Source organism: Thermobia domestica, chromosome 2 (genome assembly GCF_964235325.1).
Source record: "Thermobia domestica chromosome 2, izTheDome1.hap1.1, whole genome shotgun sequence".
NCBI lineage: Eukaryota > Metazoa > Arthropoda > Insecta > Zygentoma > Lepismatidae > Thermobia > Thermobia domestica.
The window spans coordinates 10,926,024-10,950,788 of NC_137455.1; the positions used below are offsets into that span (position 1 = coordinate 10,926,024).

The following is a 24,765-nucleotide window of genomic DNA, read 5'->3' on the forward strand; positions in this document are numbered from 1 at the left end:
TTTCTTTGGTACTGTGCCGGTTGCATAGAAGCTAGAGATTTTAAACGTGACATTGATAGCCACTGATACCTGTGAGAATGTTAAAACTCGACCGAGATAATTGCAGTCAGAAAATCATATCCTTTTGTTGTAGGCAACCAACATTTCGTTGTTACTTTGTAGGTTACATAGGAGGTAGGCAATATAGATTTTAAACAGGATGTGGACACCCATCGTTACCCGTGATGTTAGCTTAATGATTCCATTGATGGTCCGAGATAATAACTATTGAAAAATAATCCATTTTGTTCAACCGTGTGGAGTAACAGTGGACGAACGAACGTACTAACAGTGACCTTAATAAAATCTTACCAAAGCAAACATGTATTACTACAAATCTGTGCTACAGGTTATTGCCTTCATCAAACATAGTATGAAAGTACAATCGAAGGGTACAGCGTACTAAACTTCAGAAAAATAGGAAGAGATCACTTCTAACAACTAATGAGATTCTTTCGTTTCTAAATTTTTAATTAGGTAGAAACAATTTTTAATTAGGTTCTGCTTGTAAAAAAGCAGGGTTGGCTGGTTTAAACCAAGGTGGTTTAAACCATGGTTTTAAACCAAAAAACGAAAAATGTTCGTAAAAGTGTGTGTTCGTAAAATTTTGATGAACACACATTTGTGGGTTATCACATTTCACTCCCGTATATTATTCGTATTATATTCAGACCTAAATTTCCCATTCATTACTCAAAAAAAATTATACTACAAAAGCACCTTTTTTTTTATAAGTTTATGAATGTTTCTTTTGTGATTTTTGTTAATAGTTCGTTGTTATTGTTATGCAATTGCAAAGGAAAATTCTAAATATTGTTTCGTTTTAATAATGTTTACTATTGATAAAATACATCGAAATACCGCACTTTTTTTAGGGGGGGTCATACAAATCTCACGAGAAGCATTTATTGAAATCAGAAGTCTTTGGTATCTATTTATGTGTAAATGGATCAGAGCCAAAGTGCACTCAAATAATTTTGTATCATTATTCACTTTTCTTACTGATATGCAAATTAAGTCGTCGTATTTCTTTAACTTGGACTAATAAAAGTCGTAGTGAACTAACTTGAACTAAATTAATTCTTCTGTATTGTGCAGTACTTTGAAATTGTCCATATGTAATTCTGTATAATGGTTTCACTTGTGTAACTGTTTATCTTTTTGTCGTCCTGAAATTACTCTTGATAATTATATCAACAAGTATGTAAAGAACAGTACGACGTATTTTTATCAGGAGACCTTCGTGAGTGAGTCGGCAGACGTATCGAATTTGTGGCCAATTAGTCCCGGTTTCGAATTCAAATGGAGAACAATTTCTCTCGGATGTAAGTTAAAATGGTTTGGATTCCGCTTTAAGCTTATGACTCCTTCCAGCGTAACCCGGTTGTTGCATAATAACACCAAGGCAAAACAAAATTATTTCTGTCCATATGTGATATAAATACATAGAGCAAATTATTTAAACCAAAAAAAAAACATGTTTTTTGCCAACTCTGTAAGAAAGAGGTATAAAAATATAAAAGTTTTATACATCTACCGGGAATCGAACCCGGAAGTAGGTAGAGCAGGAGCATATTCCGTAATTATCCACATACACTAGATCACTCGTAGGTAAATAAAGGATTCCTGAACTGAATGAGATTGAAATCGTACCAGGAAGTTATGAAGCGAAACCACTAGAATGTACTGGGTATTAAAATAACACTAAATAGGCATATTTGAGCGTTGGGTGGTGTAATTTAAAAAATGTATTAGTTTTTTTCTGTCTCTGTGGGTGTGATGTTTAAAGAAGAGTGTCGAGTTGCGAAGCGAACACAGTAAACGAACACGATTCCCCCTTTCTCTGTTGAACGTAGATCTCGTGCTCTGAAATCCGATACAAAAGAGCGGTATGTAGGTGGAGCTTCCCGGATTTCCGGGCTTCGACTCGGTACGTTATGAACGTTAACCTTGTTTCACCAGAAATAGTATGTCTATACGCATACAACTCAATTTATTTATTTATTTCTCTCATCAATTCTGTTGTGGATTGTTGATTACGTGCGGAAGTGCAACAACGATTTTCAGCTGCGACACGGTGTTCTATATGTCGCGGCACGCTCGTAATTCCAACGTTAATCACATAGAGACTTGGTTATTCTATAGAGTGGCCGTAGAGTCTGTGAACCAATAGGAAAATTAATGAGACTGTTATCATCATCATTGGTTATCGATATCTTAATATTACTGGCTGGTTACTTAACAGAAACTGACAACCTTCCATGTGCTATCATCCGTAGGTAACATCTTTTTCCTTCCTCCGTTATCGCAGGATATTTTCAGATAATGTCCCAACCACGTTATCTTCCTCTCTTCTTATTGCACTTAGTATTATGGGTTCCTTCTCTATTATTCCCATTAACTCCTTTTATTTTTCCTTTGATGCAGTTAAATTACATTCTTCTTAACCCTTACATCTCGAAAGCCTGTTAGGGGTCTCGGTGGCTCAGTGGTAGAGCATTCACCTCTGCTGCATGGTGTCCTTGGTTCGATCTCAGCGCCAAGTGAACTTTGTGGTGGACAAGCACCGTGCGCGTGTGTTTTCTCGGGGTTCTCCCGTTTATTCCCACTTTCCTTATTGAACCATTTCATTCATTCTTATCATCATTGTCTCTTTTTAGCCTATCCAGCATAATCGTGGGGTGTAAAACTTAGATTTCATTTTTCAAAAGCCCTTAATGTATTAATATTTGTTTTTGTGTAGTGAATGCGCATGAGTACAAAACCTTATCCACATGTCCACCACCATTCTCAACATACTGTGTCAAATATTCTATTGATAGGTTTCCAGCAGTGCTATCCCTAAGTATGGGAAGTTTTTATACGGCGACCCTCTCTCTCCGTTTGTCGACAAGTATCAAAACAAAAATGTTAAGATATAGAATTGTTTATACAATTTGGAATCAGGTTCCCAAGAATAGGTTTCATATTCGTCGTGAATAAACTGTAGTGGTATGTTCATTAATTCTTGCGAACGCATTGACCACTCGCTGGGTTGTATATCTGGCCGTTAATGGTAACTGCACCCTCAATAACTACAAGTACAAGAGATTTGTGTTGTGCTGCCGTGCCTGCTAGCGCATACACCTTTGGTGCTTGGGGTGCAAGGCTTGGTTCCCCGTGAGAGAGTATTCAAATGGGAACGAACTACGGTGGTTCGGATTTCATGTAAAAGTGTAAGTCCACGGGCCTTATTCCGTCGCAGAACTTGCGGAACACAACGCAGTGCGAAACACAAAAAGTAATTATAACTGTTGTACCCATTATCGCAAACACGCAGATTTTGCGTTGCTTTGATGCAGGCAGCTACGGGACGAGCCTCCCATATCTCATATAGTTTCTGTACTGAAAACTGACGGTAAACTCTATCTAATCTACCAATTGTATTGTGCTTTATTATACAAGGTGTTTCAATATTAATATCAGGATTTTAAGATTTTGTAGTTACTATTACATTTAACGTACAAATATAAATAATACATCAAATAAAAAAAGGAGCTAAAATATTTTTATGCTAATAAATAATACATCAAATAAAAAATGGAGCTAAAACATTTTTATGCTAAGTGTTCAACGTGAGCAGCATTCGTCACAAGCCACACATCGAGTCGATGGGCGAGTTCTTCCCAAACCTTGATCAGTGTTTTTGCAGTAATTGTTACAACTGCTTCAATCCTCTGTCGTAAGTTAGGTGGGTCAATTGCTAGTGTAGGCACATACACATTATCCTTTATGACTCCCCAAAGCTAAAAATCGCATAGTATTTAGATCTGGTGAACGTGGAGGCCATTCCGAACTTGAGGCTCATAAACTTTCCGCCGGGATATGGCACAAAACATTCAATTTAGGGGAGTCTCGTTGCAACTGTACTATCTCGTGGGGATTTGCTGACACACAGATGCGAACATTGAGTGATCACATCTCCACTTCGGTGAAATGTCGATTGATCACTGAAGACGACACGATCCAGAAATTCTCCATCGTCATGCAGTAGCTAGTTGCCATCTTTGCTACTAGCGCTCTCTAATGGCAAAGAGAGGAAACAGTGCATGTGCATGCGTGCGTACAAACTGTTTGAGTTGCTCTTTCATAATTGTAATAAATATTTCATTGTTATATAAATGAAAACCCCGATATTCATTTTGAAACACCCCGTATATCCTAACCTTGTCATGGATAATTAAGTTTAGTATGCTAGCATGTAATAATCTTTCGTTAAATTGTGTATACACATTTTTTTTTTTTTTACCGACTCCGTACAAATTGACCATTTTCTTCTGTAATTCCAAGATATTAGCATTTTAGGCATCCTTGACCTAATAAAAGTAAGGAACCATTGTAACAGTGCATTCTCTATTGGTCAGTTGTGTTTACTTTCCTGAAATCAATGTCAAGTATATAAGACATCAAATGATCGTTCTTTTGTTTTTTCAGGAATTCTACGAGCATACAGAGGTACTGTGGAAAGACAAAGGAGTTCAGGCGTGTTACGAAAGGTCAAATGAATATCAACTCATTGACTGTGCAAAATAGTAAGTAAACCATCTTTCTTTGTTGCTTTTTAAGTTGGTGGATCTTATGTATTGGAAGAGCAGGCAGCCCGTGCTCACCTGTTCCGTTTCGTGTTCCAAAGTGTCTAATTTTAACTGTATCCGAGGAACATAATAAGTAGAGTGAATCCAGTGTGACTCAGGGTTTTCGTGGTCCAATGAGGAACAGCGTGTGGTTGGTTGAATCATCGGTAAGTTTCGTTTTGTCGTTCGTGAAAAAAGTTTGCCATCCGCAAGAGATAGAGCCAAAATAGCTTCTTTATAGCTGTTCATACGTTGATGGAAATACATGTTAAACCAGCATTTACAACCTTTATTTTTCTTTTTTAAAAAATGCCGTTAATAATATTTCATAATCCAAACAAGAAAGATTTGACTTTTGGTAGTCCTGGAAAGAGACTTAAGTTTTATTTTTGTACAGAATATTTGATTGCGAATTTAGAAAGCTCTGTCGCAGCGTTCTTGCCTTTTAGTATAGCCTGTCCGTTTTAAGCATTATCCTTGAATATTGTAAATTCGATCAGATGCGGGCTGATGAGCAGGGAACGGGTAGGCTGCTAATTATTATCCGTGCATTACGCAAGGGGCGTTTGATTAGTCCGTGACCTGTCACAGAATGCACGCCGATTGCAAGTCTTATTTTGTAGGTCACCATTCTCAGTTAAGAAATGCTTGAAAAGTGTCTTGCGGAGATTCTGTTCGTCTTACAGAACAGTACAAATGTGATTCACAGAACTTTGTTGTGGTCGTATAAGCGTTCAAAACTGAAGCCTAAATGTGTGATGAATGAGTTTATGTTCAGTTGTTCGATCTGCGAAAAATTAGTTGTGCACTGGAATAATACTTTGAGGGATAACCATAATTTTGGGGTCTCCTGTAACCGTTTTCATCATTGGTGGAAGTTCTTTCTCTCTCGAAACCTACATACTGTGCATTGTTTGGCAGACGTGTTCATACGTTCATTTGCACTCATTTCTTTCTTTTGAGAAGTACTTTATCATAATTGTTGCAATGGCGGAACTAGAAGGTAAAAACTGGGGGGTGCAGCCAGAACCCAGACTATGATAGGTATATCATGAGTTTATCATGGACTTTCAAAAATATATAAATAGCTTAAATTATTTGTCACTCAAAAAATTGGGGGGCTTGGCCCCCACGGCCCTGGCCTAGATCCGTCACTGCTCTCTTGTCGACCTTTGCAACACTGGCACAAATCCCGGGGGGATGACTGAGACATGTTCCCCTGAATCGTGGAACTGGGGGACTGTCCTCCCACTAATCCGATTTGATTTCTTTTGGGGGGGGGATGTGATGATTTGTGTCCGACCGTTATAAAGGAAAGTGAGATGAAATCGATGTCCCTTGACTTGCTTCATTTTCACTACTTCATCTGCATCACCTGATATATAATATGCAACAGGTTCATCTCAGAAACCAGATTCATCTACCGTAATATGAGTCTAATCTCCGCCCCCTCCCCCCGAATAAGCCTCAAATCTGCCCACCTCTCAATGTTGAAGACATCACTGCTCCCCTGATTCTTTCAATTTCATTAATATTTTGAACATTGTTTTAAAAAGAATATGGGCACCATCTTACCCGTCCCGCTGCAGTATTGAACACATTTGCGCCGATGCTTCGTAAAAATCGTATTCGTAAATGCCATCGTTGCTTCTAACCTGTAATTAGAAAAAAATGCGAGTTGAAATTATTTGGTAAACGGGTAGAATTAGAATTTTTTCATATGTATATGATTCCAAAATTAGGGATGCGCACGAGACGAGTCGAGACACGGCTCTTCCAATAGAGAAATATACATTTTTTGAGTCGATATATCACTTTTACAGCACATTTTCGAGATGAGACAGTCACAAATCTTGTCTCGTGCGGATCCCTATCCAAAACTGTTACTTAATAGTCATTATTAACAATTCAGGGAGAGGCCGAGCTGCTTCCGTTTGTGGTTCTCCCTTTTAGAAATTATTTACATATAAATATGAACCTGAATAATTTTCAGTGTTGCCATCCATAGAAATTACAGTGTTGCCAGAGTAACGTTTCCCCTAAAATCTAAGTTAAGTCAGCAACTAGAGGAACGAACTCAACTACACTTGATTATGTATCATGTTGTTTTGGTATCCTGTGAGTTACTTTTTAAATAACATTGTTATAACTATATGTTAGAACTATTTTATTATAAACTAAATGCAAGTATTATTTAAAAAGTGGTTCACAGGATACCAAAACAACATGATACGTAATCAAATGCAGTTGAGTTCATTCCTCTAGTCTCTGCCTTAAATTAGATTTTGGAGGAAATATTGTTCTGGCAATACTGAAAATTCTTCAGGTTTCATATTTTCTGTTGTAGAATAACATTTTCTATGATTGTGGTAAGTTGCATATCTCCTTTTACTTATGAAAAACAAGCAAAAAAAAAAAAAAATGGTAACTTTTACATTATTTTTAGTAAGACAGGCTCTTAAAAAGTTTCTCTAAAGTATTGATTGGAATCCGAACCTCTCAATGTGGAACCAAGTGCATTGCCGTTGTGTTCGGCTTCTGTTCTGTTCTGTTTTGTTTTGTAGCCTGTCCTTTCATACGAGGAGTGTGAGGGAAGGAGGTGCATGTCATTATATCCAGTTCTCTCGAAGGCGGGATGGTGTGGCGGGATGACGATTGATCTTGTATGATGGTCTAGGTTCAAGGCCCAGTCATGGTTCGGATCCCGAACTGCGGTGTTGCATACGGACACACACACAAAAAGTAAACTCTGGTAAACTTTGTGCTGAAAGGGGAAGTGAAACACTAAGCAAAGAAACTTTAAAATTTTAGAATTGCATGCCATTTAAGTGACGAAGAGTTCATTTATCGTCTGCTGCTGAACAGGTGAAGTTGCGATGGAGACGAAGCGATGCATGAAGTAGCGTTCGAATAACCCGGAGTGTTGATTTTTTGGAGACGGTGGATTCATGAATAATGTTTTCCAGTGCATTTCTTTTAAAGTGTCGAATAATCTAGCGAAATTTACACTTTCCGTGTAGAATAGCATGGGGAATGGTGCGTGTATGATTCCGTGGAAGACTGGAAGAAGCCAGGCGGCCGATCGATTTCTGATTGAGACCCAACCCTGCCCTGCTTGGGTTTATCCTGAGAGAGAGCTCAACCCCGGCCGACTGTGAGAGGGAGGAGCCCCACCCACCATACCTCACGTGATCTTTTCCACCACTCACCTCCTTTCTTTCGACCATTGTGCACCTTCCCGCCGCTACCCTTGGCCCCTGCTCTTTGCAATGAACGACTATGCAGATTAAAGAGGAGAAAACGCATCGCTCTTTCTTCCAAGTTGAATTAAGACACACTGAGTCGAGTCAAATGCTTCTAGACCTTATGGCAGGCTCGTTTTGCCCTTTGTTGCTGTACTTTCCCGAGTTAACCTATTATTATGGGTATTTTTTTGGTTCTAGACTACATACCAGGCAGTGGGGATTCAGAAGGGCGCGCGCCACCTATGATGGGAAAACTTTAATGTTTTTGTTACTTCACCGACACAAGATGATAGCATTTTTTTTTTTGGGGGGGGGTCAATATATTAGACCAATAATGTACTCTAAGCATATTGTTACTACAAACTAGCTAATATCCCCAAACGTTATAGCGGATCCCCTTCGCCCAATGTTATGCACGGTGTTTCAAAACAACACCGACAACGCTTAGGAAGTGATTCCTGACACCAAGGTAAGACAAAAAGTATACACCAAACTGGGTACAGAAATCCATCCCGGAGTTACAGGCTACCGAAAACATGAAAAAAAGAAAGTTGAAAGGTCATAACTCCAATACTATCCTTCTGCAACAATTTTATAGAGGTAGTTGGTGAGTACTTCAACTTAAATGCTCGTGAGCAAACTCCCTCCATAAAAATGTTGCAGAAGGATAGTATTGGAGCTATGGACCTTTAAACTTCCTTTTTTTTTTCTTTCTTCATGTTTTCGATAGCGTGTAACTCGGAAATGATGAATTTCTGCACCCAGGTTGGTCTATACTTTTGGTCTTATCTTGGCGTTAGAAATCACTTCCTAAACGTTGTCAGTGCTGTTTTGAAACACCCTCTATAACAATGTCGGTCCCGGCGTCCCCCATAGGGGACATAAAATATAACGAAATTATGATTTTTTTTACAACTTTAAAATCAGACTGGTAACATTGAATACTATTTACAGGGGATGCTCTTAGATGAATCATCCCCTGTAAACAGTTTTCAGTGTTGCCAGTTTGATTTTAAACTGACAACACAACATTGCTGCACGTCTTGCGAATAAGAACAGAAATAAAACACTAAATTGCTGAACAAGACTGTACTATTCATAAACAGTGTGTCTATCGGTCACAAATGTCACGAGTCATGAAAAAGTCACGAAATCAGAAAACGGTCATGAAAGTCAAGAAAACGTCATGAAATTTAGCTTTTGGGTCAGGAATTTTTTTTATCTGTACAAATATAAGCACAGATTGGAAAATTTTGTTCTATAAAACGTCAAAATTTACCATCAAAAATGTCTATGGTCGGCTTTAGACGCTTTTAAATCGCAAGCAAAGCATTTGTCTATCACGTGCATGTGAAATTCGGCCTTATTTGCACCCATATTTGCTCTTGAATGTTAGGAAATGTTATTGTTTGATAAAGTAAAGGTCACGAAAAAGTCACGAAATTTCATTTTGGAATTAGACACCCTGATAAAAATAAATACTATACATGTTACGTTTCGATCTACCAACTAAGATCCTCATCACACGTATGTCTGATGAGGATCTCGGTTAGAAGATTGAAACGTAACATGTATAGTATTTATTTTTATGAATAGTACAGTCTTGTTCAGCAATTGTGTGTTTTATGTCGTGATTTTAAAGTTGTAAAAAATAATAATTTCTTCATATTTTATGCTGTTTAATGAGGCTTTCGGTTTCATATTAACAGGTAGCGTAATTATCGTACAGCATCAATTTTTAAATTTAGAAAAACAAGTATTCTTTATTTTCTCGAAAACTGCACATGAGGATTTACTCACCCTTATCAATTTGTTCAGCTGTCGATTGGTATATAATTATGCCGCCTTGTATTTTTTTTCTGATTAAACACAAACGATACTGTATTTTCAAATATTTGTATTTTTCTCTATTTCATTACACATTTGTGCAATGATTCACAACCTTTTTTTGACAGACGACACACTAGATTAAATGCTCACGGCATCCCGACACACACAACTTGATTTTGTTTTTATTAATGGTAATATAAATTAAATTAAATTAGTTTAAGACTATAGGTTTCGATGTGGTAGTGACTATGTAATATTGAGAATTGTTACCCCCTTGACTGGAAGCGTTGACTAATACAGTGTGTCTCAAAATTGATTCTAACTAATTATTCAATGAATCATAACTTCTAACATTTCGTGACATTATACTGTGGGACTGTGCGACACACCAGTGGAGAACCACTGCATTTTTATGTATGAATGCAAACTCACTACAGTTTGAAAACGTTATTGTTAAGGTATTAATAACATCAGTTCAAGAAGTATTAATACAAGAGACCTAATTGTTATGAAGGACAATTTGCACGGTGATAGTAATTATGACAGCGATCATTATGTTTCGATGTGATGTGATGTAATGATAAATCGAGCGTGGGACGTTCGATTTCTCCAAGGAGACGTGTGATTCTACGTCGTCTTCACTGAACTAAATCTTTTATTTAAGAGAGCTGAATTGGCCACTCTTCTCACAGGAAGAATAAGATTAATGGAAAATATTTGAACCATTCCTGTTCTCTTTTGGATACTGTTTCAATTAAAGTGGATGGTGAAAGTTACAGCTTGGCCAAAATTTGAATTATGTCCAAAAAATTTCATTTTTAAGTCATTTGGTTTACCATCTGTCCGTCCGCGAGACGCAAAACCTCAAGAACTAGCATTTAAAGGGTCACCAATATTGAGGGGCAAAAGTTTAGGAATTGTGTTCGTTGATACAGGTGATCCGTGTAGTTGATCCCAAGATAAGATTTGATTTTTCGTTTACTGTCTCCTTTCAGCAGCGAGGTTCTATGAGACATGAATCTACAGCTTAACGTGGAATCCGAACTATATAAGCTCCAACGAGGAATTGAACCCAAATCATTAAAAAAAGTTTTAAAAATGGCCCCCCATATATTCCTCTGGGAGGAAATTTATAAGTCCCTGGCTGTCAGTCAACCTTTCTAGCAACAGAGTTGTGTGGGTTGCATGTATGTAAGGGGTGTATAGTTTTATTAAGAAGTTTACATTCATTCCTTGACTTGTACTGACACTGCTGATTGCTGTATAGCGATCTATGGTAATCCTAACACACGAAGCTGTTACCTTCAAGCCGTAGATTTAATAAGGGCAACAAATACAAGGCGTGTTTTGTAAAGTAAGTACAGTTTTGAAATTCGGCCACTGTAGCGGCGACATCCCGCGCATGCGGTGTATATGTTGACAAGTCACAGACGCCATTACGGGAACATTTGACCATGTTCACGTTTGTTTATGAGTAGTCGAAATGAATGCACCGATTGTGAAATACGCTCTGTGATTCGTTTTCTTAGTGCTAAAGGCGTGAAAGCAACTGAAATTTATCGCCCCATCAGTGAAATGTATGGAGAAAACATTATGAGCCATGGAATAGTACAAAAATGGGTTAGAGCTTTTAAAGATTGGCACATAAATGTTTATTACTAGGAACGAAGTTGGCGACCGTATCTCATCACTGAAGACTTGGTACAGAAAGTTGACAAAAATGTGAAAGAGAACAGACTCTTTACAATTTCGTCGTTATTGGATAAGTTTTCTCAAGTTTCAAGAAGTGTGTGTGTGTGTGTTATTTTTAATGAAACCGTGACTCAACACTTAAATTACCGAAACGACAATGATGAGGTCAAACCGGCCGTGTTTCAGTCGTCAGATCAGGCGACAGACTTCTAAGGGGATGGTATTCAAAAGCTTGTTGTACGATACGATAAATGCCTTAATATTGGTGGAAGCTATGTTGAAAAGTAGATTATGCTACCGGCTCTTATGTGACAATAAAATTGTTAACGAAAAATATATCTTTTTTCGTAACTACTTAAACACGCCTCATTAGAGTACATTTTGGAATCCAAAACAGAACACTAACACTGGACTTCTGCACTATAACACTACATTAACACTAAAATACTAAACGTGTAAAGTTTTTAGCTCTTGGTTTCCTCAGAGCTGAACTTTTTATTTGGTATCAAATTTCTTTAATTTTATCTTTTGTTTGTCGAGTTTTTAGTGTATCACACAAAAATTATCATCTTCTTTCTTCTTGTCTTTCTTTCCAGAGGTTTTCTAAAACATGTCTAGCCAAAAATACTAAATTTTTCTAGTTTTTGATCATCTTCTATTATCATTTTTATGTTGCCTTGTTCCAATTCATTCCTTATTTCTTCTATTGCATCGTTTGTTACACATCTCTCGCAAGACCAGAAAACATGCTCCAGAGTGTGAAGATCACCGCAAAAGCGTTTATCGTCGTTTATTCAATTTAATGTTCTCAAATACATTTGAAATGATCCATGTCCTGATATATGTATTCTATCACCTCTTATATGGCCCATCCTTTCTCTTGTTTTTAAATTTGGTATGATATTTCTAGTCCTGACTCCTTTCCTGGATTTTTTTTCATTCTTCTTTGCATTTTGATCTAATCACTCAGAGCTTTTTCTAAGGTTTATAGCTTTTCCTAAGATCTAATACTGGAGATTTTGTTAGCCTTAGTTCTAAGCAGTAAGAGGAAGGAGGCTGCCGCTCAAAGACTTGATTAGTCTTTAAAAACTGATCACGCTTCCACTTAAACAGCAATTCTTAATTATACTACTTTCATTCATGGATTAAAATGAAATTTTACCAGTATCATGAATCCCCGTTTCTGGGTAGAAAGAAAATCTGCCAAATTAAAAGAACTGAGACAAAAAATGTGTGTTGGTAACAACGTTTTATTGTGTGAGAGTTTGGGTTAAAGTGTCTGTGGAAAATGCGATAAGATAGAGATCAGAATGCAGTAATTAAGAGTTCCTCAACAAATTTGAAGGGAGTTTTTTTTTTTTTCCCGCTTCTCTCCTGGTAGTGGTGGGAGAGGCGAGCAAGCAGGCAATAGAAGTAAACCTCTGCCTTCGCGTGTTGTAGACGTATATCTGCATAGCAACGATGCTTGAGAAATGATCTGATGGTATTCCGCCCTGAAAGCCAGCCTTGTTTAAATACTCTGGGTGGTAAATGATTTTCTTAGAACTCTACAGATTGGAACGTGCAGCACCGCGCGTGTGCATATGCCTCTTGTTTTTTCTTTCTCTTTAAAAAAGGACTTCGTAGAGTTTTCTTTAATGATCGCAGTCAATAACGATTTTTTTAAAAGTTGGTTTTATTTTACGTTCTGAAATTACAGTAGACCTACAAATTACGGGGACTCAATATTAAAACCGGAAAATAGAGATATGACTTCCGTTGTCAAAAGAAAGGTAAAATGGGAACCTTTTCTTCAGTTGCTGAATCAATACGAAAAAAACATTTTTCGCTCTCACAGTTTGTGCTATGTTGGGACAAGAACTGCTTTCGGTTTTATTAGAGGATCGTGTCTTACTGGCTGTTACCATTTTTGCTGTATGGTGATGTATTGAAACAGGAGATCGTAGATGTGTACCACTTCCGGTTTGAATAGAGGGCAGGAAAGGAAGTTATCCTTGGAACGCTAAATACAAATTGTAATGTATGATAGAGACGTACGCGAGTTATTTCTCCCTCGCCGTTTTATAACAAAAAGTTCTATACAAGTTCTTTGTATACAATGCTACAAACAGTTTCCTCTAATAGTTCTTTCTCTACGAGGTTGGACCTCTTCCCCGTAACAGCGCGGAGGTGAATTAAGTGTCTCCTGCCCAGTACAGCGCGTAGGTAGGATAGGAACATTTTGATCACAGCAACGTAGAGACAGTGATGCTAGATTGAGGGAAATTTCCCGCGGCGTAGGAAGATTTAGCAAAGAAATTTTTATGTAGAGAGAAAAAGGGAGATTTTACGAATATGAGAGAAAATGTAGGGAAATTTAGCTTTTCAACAAATGTTAATGTTACTAAGCACTGCGGCAGTATGACGAAAGACAGTGGCATTCTTTCCAGAATCGCACACACTTTATTTTCCCACAAGCCTTCGGCGGTCTGGCTTGGGGATGTCATTATACAAGATAACATTGAAGTAATAACAGATCAAAAGTACAAAAGTATGTTGTGGAGATATAAGCACAGTATAAGAATCCATAGATACGCAATAATGCTCTCTTCAAAATATTTTTATATATATAATGGTGAATAAAATGAGGGAAATTTTATCTTAAAAGGGAATTTTTGAGAATTCCTGAGGGAAATTTTAACTTGAGGACCTAGCAACACTGCGTAGAGATAAGTTTAGGGAGTCTCTCCTGCCTACCTCTCCTGCAAAGAGAAAGATAGCAATAATCAGCTGGAACTGATGTCTTCTTGAAATCAACGTGCTGTTTTATAGCCGTATTTTGGAGGCGGGGCGTGTGGAGGGTCCTTCGTGGCTCTCCGTGTCTTCTTTCGTACTTCTTCGTATCAGGCTTCTGTCGGCTTAAGGGTCTTCACTACAGCGAAATTTAACTACCGCTAATTTTAGTTTTTCTGTAATATCTTCGAAACAAATAAAAATATTCGAAAAACAGAAACGTAGTGAACTAGACAATACGATTTTGCATGTAGTAACTTTACCACAATTCACCTATCTGCTTTTGGTATGCAGCTATTTACAGAACCCGCAAAAAAAAAAAAAAAAAAAAAAATGCTAAATCTATCTACAGTTGCAAATCGATAGCAGATAGATGAGTTGTGATAACGGTATCACATGTATAATCGTATTGTCTAGTTCACTACGTTTCTGTTTTTCGAATATTTTTTTTTATTTGTTTTGAAGATATTACAGGAAAAACACTAAAATTAGCGGTAGTTAAATTTCGCAGTAGTGAAGACCCTTCATGATGCTCGTGGTGAAGTACGTGTTCTTGTTTAGAGATATGAGGGAATATTGTATTTTAAAAAAAAAATCTCGCTGCTTTTTAGTTTTTTTTTTACCACTTCCGGTTTTTACAGGTAAATGAAGGCTAAGAACGTTGAATCAATTTGAAAAAAAAAAAAACTGCTTCACGCTATTTAACAGTTTCTGCTTTATGACGAGTGTTAAAACCAGACTGATAGATTCCGGTTTGAATAGTGAGTTAAGGAAGGATTAGAACCTATTCTTGGTACAAGTTAGAGTGGCTTTTTTTCGTTAATTTGTGGGGCTCGTTCTTCTTTACATACCGTGACATTTATATATTGAATCCGCTCTGTATTTGCAGCTTTACTAATCTCATTCGTTCGAAATACCCAAATAGAACGAATGAATCCTTCCGAAAATGGGTAACACGATGCATAGAATTCTATCTACCAGTTGTAGCTACTGGTGGAGGGAACTACCCTATCGGTTAGGAATCTACCGTCATCTGCAGCATCGGAACCGGACTGTTTACGAAAGAAAAACTTTTCTCATTATTAGTGTTTTTACTCTGAATCCTGGCGTTGGATAGACGAACCTAACTTCCATCTGACTCTGTAGTCTGATGTATAACGTAGTTTGGATGCCTAAGATATTGACTACTATGGTAGTACGTATTTTTTTTTTTTTTTCACTGTGACTTTACTGTAAGTTCAGGAAATTATTTTTGCATTGGACCTAGGCTAAAATTGCCCAAGTCTTGTTACTAAAAGAACTGGTAACTAGGAAATTCAGAGAATAAAGGACAGGTTCACAGGTTGATAACAGGACTAAATAAACTTTGATAAAGGGGATCACAATGAAAGGACATATTCTTTTTTCATAGGAAACCAACAGTTCTTTGCTACTGTGCAAACTGCATAGAAGCTAGTGTTTTATTGATTTTAAATGGGATATAGATAGCCACCGTTACCCGTGAAGATGTTAACGGTTTGACTCTATTAGCAAACTTGAGCTCCTCCGTAGCGGTTCGCGTACGCGCCTTTGGCGCGGGAGACCCGGGTTCGATTCCCGGCGGGAACTCATGTGGTTCGGATTCCACGTTAATCAGTAGGTCCACGTCTTATATAGGCTCGTTGCTGAAAAGGGACGTTAAACTCAAAATCAATCAATTAGCAAACTCGTCCGAGATTATTACAGTAAGAAAAGCTTCATATCCTTTTATTATAAGCAACCAGCATTTCTTTTCTACTGTGCAGGTTGCATAGAAGCCAGAGGTTTATTGATTTTAAATGGGATATAGATAGCCACCGTTACCCGTGAAGATGTTAACGGTTTGACTCTATTAGCAAACTTGAGCTCCTCCGTAGCGGTTCGCGTACGCGCCTTTGGCGCGGGAGACCCGGGTTCGATTCCCGGCGGGAACTCATGTGGTTCGGATTCCACGTTAATCAGTAGGTCCACGTCTTATATAGGCTCGTTGCTGAAAAGGGACGTTAAACTCAAAATCAATCAATTAGCAAACTCGTCCGAGATTATTACAGTAAGAAAAGCTTCATATCCTTTTATTATAAGCAACCAGCATTTCTTTTCTACTGTGCAGGTTGCATAGAAGCCAGAGGTTTATTGATTTTAAATGGGATATAGATAGCCACCGTTACCCGTGAAGATGTTAACGGTTTGACTCTATTAGCAAACTTGAGCTCCTCCGTAGCGGTTCGCGTACGCGCCTTTGGCGCGGGAGACCCGGGTTCGATTCCCGGCGGGAACTCATGTGGTTCGGATTCCACGTTAATCAGTAGGTCCACGTCTTATATAGGCTCGTTGCTGAAAAGGGACGTTAAACTCAAAATCAATCAATTAGCAAACTCGCCCGAGATTATTACAGTAAGAAAAGCTTCATATCCTTTTATTATAAGCAACCAGCATTTCTCTGCTACTGTGCAGGTTGCATAAAAGCTAGTGTGTGTTATAGATACGGCAAACAACTTTATGCTTTATACAGTTGTATATTATGTATTGTTTTATTTTACATACTAGCTGAACCTGCGCTCTCTACATAGCGCATCATCCGCATATGAGCATAAATCTCCTTATCATTCCTTACAACATCTGTACATGTCCCTTTACAGACACAAGTGAAAGACGTATTGATTAAAAAAAAAGCCATGGGGTATCATAAAGGGGAGACTTTTTCCGATTATTTTTCTCAATATCTCGCACCGTTTGCAAGATTTGAGCCTGCTTCCGGTTGGAGTTTTTAATTCATGTATGACCAGTGTTTTCTTTCTTCTTGCATGCAGTATGTAATAAGCAAGGCCCGGATCTTGTTGACAAGTCAACTTTTTTCTGTTATGCATAGGACAAGGCAACTTCAAATAAAAACGTTATCCGTCAACTCAAGGCTCTAAAAGTATATTGTTTTAGGGTCAACTTTTGGTCACTTTTTGCCGTTTTGAAGTTTCAGGTCATTTTTTAATATTTTAAGGTAACTTTCAGGTCACTTATGTTCTTTTTAGTCTTTTTCTTCTACATAAGGAAATCTTAAAATGAGCACTGTTCACGGATTTGAAAAATACGAAGTTATCTCTTTTCCTGGTTCCTGATTATTGGGGTGGAAAACTGCATTCCTAAGAAGCTAATGAACACTAAGCTGTAGCTGATTGACTAGGGGTAGGGGTTGGTCGGTGGCCAAACAGATGGTTTTAGATCATTGACCACAAAGGATGTGAACACGTGAATAACTAACAATGGCTTACAAGACGTACAAAGATTTTAAACGGTGTGTTTATCTATTATTCTCATGTATACAGTCTACACTTGCGAACTTTTATTCTTTAAGTGTGTTTCCTAGTTTCAAATCGGGAGTGAATTGACGCTTTCAGTACGTATAATGCCGTACAATGGACTGATCAATAAACTGCAACTAACTGAAACAAAACTTTGTGAATATGAATAAGAAACGTTAATTAAAATCTAATAGATATTCAAAAATGACCATGTTTAACGAAATAAACGTTTAAAAAACAAATTTTAGGGGCAATTTTTGTGGATTTTAGGGTCATTTTAGAGGAATTTTAGTGTAATTTTATAGGTCACTTTTTAGAAAATTTTAGGTCAACAAGATCCGGGCCCTGGTAATAAGCAAATACATTACATACACAATTAATTATAATGTCAGTTATATATGGTGTTCATTGGGCAAAACACCCCCCCCCCCAAAAAAAAAGGTTCATCTTAGACTGGAGAAATGGTTATCCTTCCTTTTCCATTATTATTTGGCTATGAAATAAACGCCTGAGACATATACAACCCCCATATACAATAGTGTGGTGTTGGAATGTATAATGCGTAGGATGTGATGCTTTACTTTTTTTTTTTAATTTCAATACTTCCAATGTACCCGTAAAAATGCAATAAAGAAATAGTGCCCATGTTTTTTTTTTTTTTTTTTTTAATATTCAATTAAAACTGGACAATCTACATGAAATTTGCAATCGATCAGTGAAAACGTAATCTTTCTAGAGCCTGTAGTTTCCGAGATCTCATTCTCGAAAGGATTGGACACAAACATATACGGGTAGTTTAAAAGAGCTCCAAAGATAGCAGCACAATTCATTTGCATTTATTTCGGAGAAGGCTTATTAAAGGCAAAGGCCTTTGAACAATAATTTAAAAGGATAAACTTTGTGAAAAATATTTCTTTAATTTATTTAAAGTACACTCTTTTAAAAATATTTGTCTTGGTTATAAACGTGAAACCACAAATAACCGTAAATCAAAGGTTTGAAAGCTAAGGTTATAGGTTAGAGCTCGGTCGCTCTTATTTGTTACTGTAGCATTTTAATAGATAGATTGTTTTATTTTACACGTTTTTATTACGCAAGCATTGACAATGTGTGTGTGGTTTTACTTAAGCGGCGCTTCGAAGAAGAAACATGTAGCTGTACAATAGACTTCTCATATTTAATGAACTCAGAACAAAGAGTACAAAATAGATTACCGCCTTCTACTGTGAAATGGTCAGTTGAGAATTCACTTCCTCCCTGAGATTGCAAAAACTCGTGATTTTGACATGGTAGAATAAGCACAACCAGTCTTGCCTGCCTTTTAACACAAAGTGAGGAAACCAAAAATCCTTCTGCGAGGAAGGTGCACAGACGAGGAGAAATTCGAAGTTTCCATTGTTACACGAAAAGGCAATTGACAGTTGATTTCCATTGTTTGAAGCATTGATAATCTTTGTTGATCATTTTTTCTTTGGCATAAAGTATATTAATATATTTTTCTTTGTTGTACTCACACACACACACACACAGGGTTTTGCAATAAAAAGCATTAAGCATTATGCTTTATTTATGTAAATTATGGTTTATTATGCTTATAAGATTAGCAAATTTGGATATGTAAAGCGGTCAAAATCACAGATATGGTACCAACCATAAGTGAAAAAATCCATTATGCTTTTACTGCTTTTTATGCTTTATGGTTGCCCAAGTTATAGACTTTGAACGGGATGTAAATAGCCACAGTTACCCGTGAAAATTTTAACGGAGATAATTGGAATTGCTCTGGCTGTCAGTTACACAATTACAAGCTGCTACAAAAAACATAATTCATTTTCGTTCAAGAGTTACCGTGTGTAGTAACGAACCTGCTAAGAGTAAAGCCCTGAAAGTCCTATCTCGTGATCCTAATTAAACAGAAAACTTATATGTTATTATTATTTGTTCGTTTGTTGGAGTCCTGTTTAGCACCGAGGCTATATGAGGTGTAGACCTACAGTTTAAAGTGGAACTTGAACCACCGTAATTTCTGGTTTTCTAATAGCTTCCCTGACAGAATCGAACCCGGGACCACATACACCAAAGATGTTTCCGTTAGCCATTAGACCAGCGTCGAACCCTAATAATAATAATAATAATAATAATAATAATAGTCATTTACACATACAATCAGGGTCTAGGATTTCTTGTCAATCATACATTTAAATTTCATAAACAGTAACACACGCATCAAAAAATAAAAATATATTGATGTCTGTAGAATATTTATAGTGTTGAGTTCTCTTGTTCTTTGTGTGCATATTTTCAATCATCAGATGTCTAGACATTTGTTCCAAAATACTTGTACGCGACGAATCCCTATCGTGTCTCGAAGCCCTATAATGGCAATCACTATTAGTTTCTTTTTTCAATCCGACATCAGCAGTTTGTGAACTAGACTAGATGACCGAGTTTTCTGTTGCAAAAATGGGTTATAAAAATATGAGATTTTTTTCAAGCCGAGAATTAAAAAGTGTAGTAAATAATGTGGAACTTGATTGAAAATAGTTGTAAAATGTAGCAAATGTTGTACAGGGTGGCTCTAAAGCAGTAGTCGCAAAACTTAAGAAGCTTCTGAGCTACTGTGCCTTTTTCAAATTTTACTGAGAGCTACCAATCCAAAAAAACTACCAATTTCTAAAAATCTTACATTTGTTTGTTGCCTATAAACTTACATTTCTAGGTGCATGGGGTCCCGGGTTCAAACCCTGCTCCCGCCAAGTGAACTTTGTGGTGGACAAACACCGATGTGCGTGGGTTTTCTCGGGGTTCTCCCGTTTCCTCCCACTTCATTCCACAATTTCACTCATCTCTCATCATCACCGTCTCCTTTAGCCTAACCGGCATAACCGTGCGACGTAAAACTCAAAGATTTCATTTCATTTCATTTACATTTCTAGTAAATATGAAATTAGCCAACCGGAGCGTTAACGCGATCTACCGAAAATGTCTCTGCGAGCTAGAGCCTTTCTAGTTCAACTGTGCCCTTGCTGGCGCTGCTATCGATATGTGATTTCCCGTGCCTCCCTCGAACGAGGAGGGACAGGTTGCTGCGGCCGAGATCTTTCAATTGTTGGATGCGGAAGCGTTGCCACAATGAATTATTTCATGGAATTCGCTGTGCTTCGTCTTGTTAGCCACTTTAAGCAGCTTACGATCTTCATTCGTCAAGACCAAACAACTGAATGACATATTGGCAACACAGCTGAGGTTATTCACTTCTTTTCCCTAAGGAAAGGGAGGGTTTCGTACGCCAGAGAGTGGGGGGGGGTGGAGGCGAAGCTTAGTTCGCAAAGTTTTCGAGGGCACAGGTGGTATAGACAAGCTCTACTAGTAGCTCGAGATCGACGGTTTGGCGATCACTGTTCTAAACGGTTATCCAGTGAATGAACCGAAGAATAATGTATTTTCTTAGTTGAAACCGCTTTGCACGTATCCGCCAGTATCTGCAATATAGTTTCTTAAACGTCTCACCATTTCTTTTTTAAAATCGTAACCGTCTTTAACATGTGCTTATTTCTATGAATTGTTTGGGACCACAGTATTTATTGCTCTTCTGTGGTTATAGTAGTACTTGGTTTAATACCAGGACTGTGATTTTGTGGGGAATGACATTGTACTCGTATGTTTTCTCGGTGTTCTCCTGGTTCCTCCTACATTATCATCTTTCATAATCATTGACTGCAGGACATAATCTTTGGACGCTAGGTTCCATTTCATTCTTGCAAACTATTTCCAGCAATATTATGGTTTATTAACAGCCGGACGTCGTCTGTTGAACTTGGCTTCCACTTCCGTCTGTGAGCCTCTCCTGCCATAGGGATTATCTCCACTGTCGTATTTCGTAAACGCATAGCTCATTTCGGAGATTGAAACGAAGTTGTTTGTATGAAACATAGAACTCGTATCGAGGCAACCGAGTAGAAGAAGTGACTAGTTTTCGGTATATTTGTGAAGACATCAAGTCCGAACGGGTGAAGCAAATACAGAAATGGCAAAAGAAACATTTAGAAAGAAAAGTATTTGTTGTTAATCTTAAGAATACTGATTGTATATATGTATATATATATATCGTATGGTTTATTGTACTCTACGGTGCAGAAACATAGACACTACATGAAAACAGAACCGCGGTGGCTCAGTGGTACTTTCAACTCTGGTGGATAGAGTCCTTAGTTCGTTCCCAGCTCGCGCCAAGTGAGCTTTGTGGTGGACAAACATAGTGTGTGTGTGGGTTTCCTCGGGGTTCTCCCGTTTTCTCCCACTTTCTTCATTCCACCATTTCATTCATTTTTCATCATCATCGTCTCCTTTATCCTAGCCGGCATAATAGTTGGACGTAAAACTGAGAAATTTTACTATATAAAAACAACAAATTTCCAAATGTGAATGTGGAGAATATAGAAAATAAACTGTGTCGATACGTGTAAGAATCGATATGAGAAAAAGAAGCAGTATTATTAGAAACAAAGAACTGATTGGGAAAGGGTTGTGTTCTGGGGGACACCCTGAAGTTAAAACTAAATATTTTACATCTTTTGGCGAAGTCTAATTGATAGTCGCTACCTGGAAGTACGAAGTGAACATATTTCAAGTCGTGTTACCCACGAGGCAAGACGAGAAATAAGATTGTTTCTTCTCGTATCGAAAGTTGCTAGTCTCTCTTTTCAAGTTATATACTTGACTTTTGGAAGTAGTCTTGATAGAGTTTCGCACTTAGTAATAGATAAACAAAATGCTATGTAGGGATACATGTTGTATAATTAGAATTATCTAAAAAGGATACACATCACGAAGGTTCCTTAAGTTATGTTCATACCCAAACGAACATAAAAGTACTATACCCTAAATTGTAGTAGTCCCCCCCCCCCAGAATACATTTCATCTCTGTCGTTAACTCTACTAAGACCGGAAGTGATAGATATCCATTACAACTTCCGGTTTCATTATTGATCTACATAAAAAATCCATGACAAAGCGAGAAATCTTTTTTTTTAATTAAAATCAGTTTAGCATTCTAGGAATAGGTACAGTCCTCAGCAAAAAAAAAAAAAAAAAAGCAACATGAGCATGTAAGTTTATTGTGAAACGACAAAGTCTTTTGCTCCGAAATAAGTGTTCAAGGGATGACGCCGAGGTTTCTCCTGGCGTGATTCGTGCCACTTAGACGTTATGTTGATTCCTTACGCTGTTAGGCGTAGTTTTACAATAAACTTACACACTCATGTTGCAGGTTTTTTGCTGCGGACTGCTTAAACGAAACCGTCTTGGTTTGATAACACAGTGGAGTGTTATAGATCGTAGGTCGTGGTTTCGGTATATATATAAAAAGTTGTGTGTATATATAAAATGTTGTCCGTGTGCCTGACACAAGGTCGTTTACCTTCTTTATCAAACTCGCCATCCATAACATGAAGCAGACACGTTCCGGGAATCGATTTAGCGCTCATCGACAAAAAACGATAAAGCAATGCCCCACGGTAATATGGCTGCACCTGATCCGTGTAAATAGGTAATTAAAGATTTTTTCTGTACATCTTCCCTGCACCCCGTTCTACTGGGAGTAGAAATGTACAGGTGGTACATAATTGTACATACATGTTTGCATAACTGACAAAAGATCTACCCCCCATTCCTATTTTTTTTTTTTAAATAGTGAATTGATCATATTATTCTCCGCGAAACGGATCAGATTTTAAGGTGTATATGGATTTTCTTTGATGATTATCAGTTTAGCGCTCCTTTCAGCAGCAAACCAACAGCTTAACGTGGGATCCAAACTACATGAGCTCCCGCCGGGAATCGAACCCGGATCTCCCACGCCACAGAAGCGTACGCTAACCGCTTAGCCACGAATGAGGTCTGGATTTTCTTCGGAATTCCTCTTTGGTTCTTCGTTCTTTGTGACGAATTTTCACTATAAACACAAATGAGTTTTGATTTGCAAGACAAACTGCCCCGAATGTTTTAGAATTTTTGTTTATCACTTATTAGCAGTGCACCAATTGTGATAAAAGTTTTTTTTATTTTTTTATTATTTTATTTTATTTTATTTTTTTAAGGCAGCTAGTAAGAACTATAGTGCTCTGAGTGGAAGATCGCAAGTGCGAAAAGAGATGTATATGCATAGCAGATATGAATCCGACCATACCAGATGGTTCTTCACATGATTAATGTAGGTTAATAAAGAAAATATCTTAAAACATGCCCGAGGATGCGCTTTTAAACTTCATTTAACTTTGTACTACTTCGTTCCTCGTATGAAGATTATAAGAACACCGACTCCAGTCATTGTCGCATACCTGCATACTTCGTTTTGTTGTTTTTATCTGCTACAATTGTGCTTGCTCGTCAGGCTAAAGGAGACGATGAGAATGAGGATGAAGTGAGTAGTGCAAGAGCACTTACACCCTAAGTGGGATTCGAACCCGCGACAGACATTTTACGAATACGAGCTCAATGTTTTACACCAACATTTCTCAAACCGCGGTCCACGGACCACAAATTGTCCTCAAGGTTTGCCCTTCAGGGTCCTCTTATTTGGAACATCAGAAAAAAAAAGTGAAATGTGTATTTTACTTTGTAGTTGATAATCTAAAAGAGAGATACGTCATACATAAGTAAATATTATACAAATTCTAATCGCTTATAGAAGGAAGTTAATCTTTACTCGACTTCGGCACTCCGACATGTGTGAACCGTTCGTAAGGGCCTTCACTACAGCGAAATTAAAGTACCGCTAATTTCGAGTTTTTCTCTAATATCTTCAAAACAAACAAAAAAAAAAATGAAAAGCAGAAACGTAGTAAACTAGACAATACGGTTTTGTGTTGTGTGATACCTTTACCACAACTCACGTATCTGCTTTTAGTATGCCGCTGTTTACAGAACCCGCAAAAATACTAAATCTATCTACAGTTGGAAATCGAAAACAGATAGATGAGTTGGGATAACGGTATCACATTCAAAATCGTATTGTCTAGTTCACTACGTTTCTGCTTTTCGAATATTTTTATTTATTTTGAAGATATTACAGAAAAACTCTAAAATTAGCGGTAGTTTAATTTCGCTGTAGTGTAGACCCTTAACCAAATTTGACATGCTGATTCGAGAGCGCGCGCTGAGTGTCGTACGTGGTGGCATGTCCTGATTAAATATACCATTCAAAAATAATCACCGAAGAAGAGAATGCCCATAGATTTAAGCTTGGAAAAGCATTTGGCG

General features: G+C 37.6%; 1 protein-coding gene across 1 annotated transcript in view; it reads left to right on the forward strand.

The window, feature by feature from the left end:
• Galphas (G protein alpha s subunit) overlaps positions 1 to 24,765 on the forward strand; it is a 242,883-nt gene that overhangs the window by 135,511 nt on the left and 82,607 nt on the right. The window contains exon 5 of the mRNA XM_081738476.1: positions 4,513 to 4,610. Coding sequence (XP_081594602.1) covers positions 4,513 to 4,610 — 98 coding nt within the window. The remainder of the gene's footprint in view (positions 1 to 4,512; positions 4,611 to 24,765) is intronic.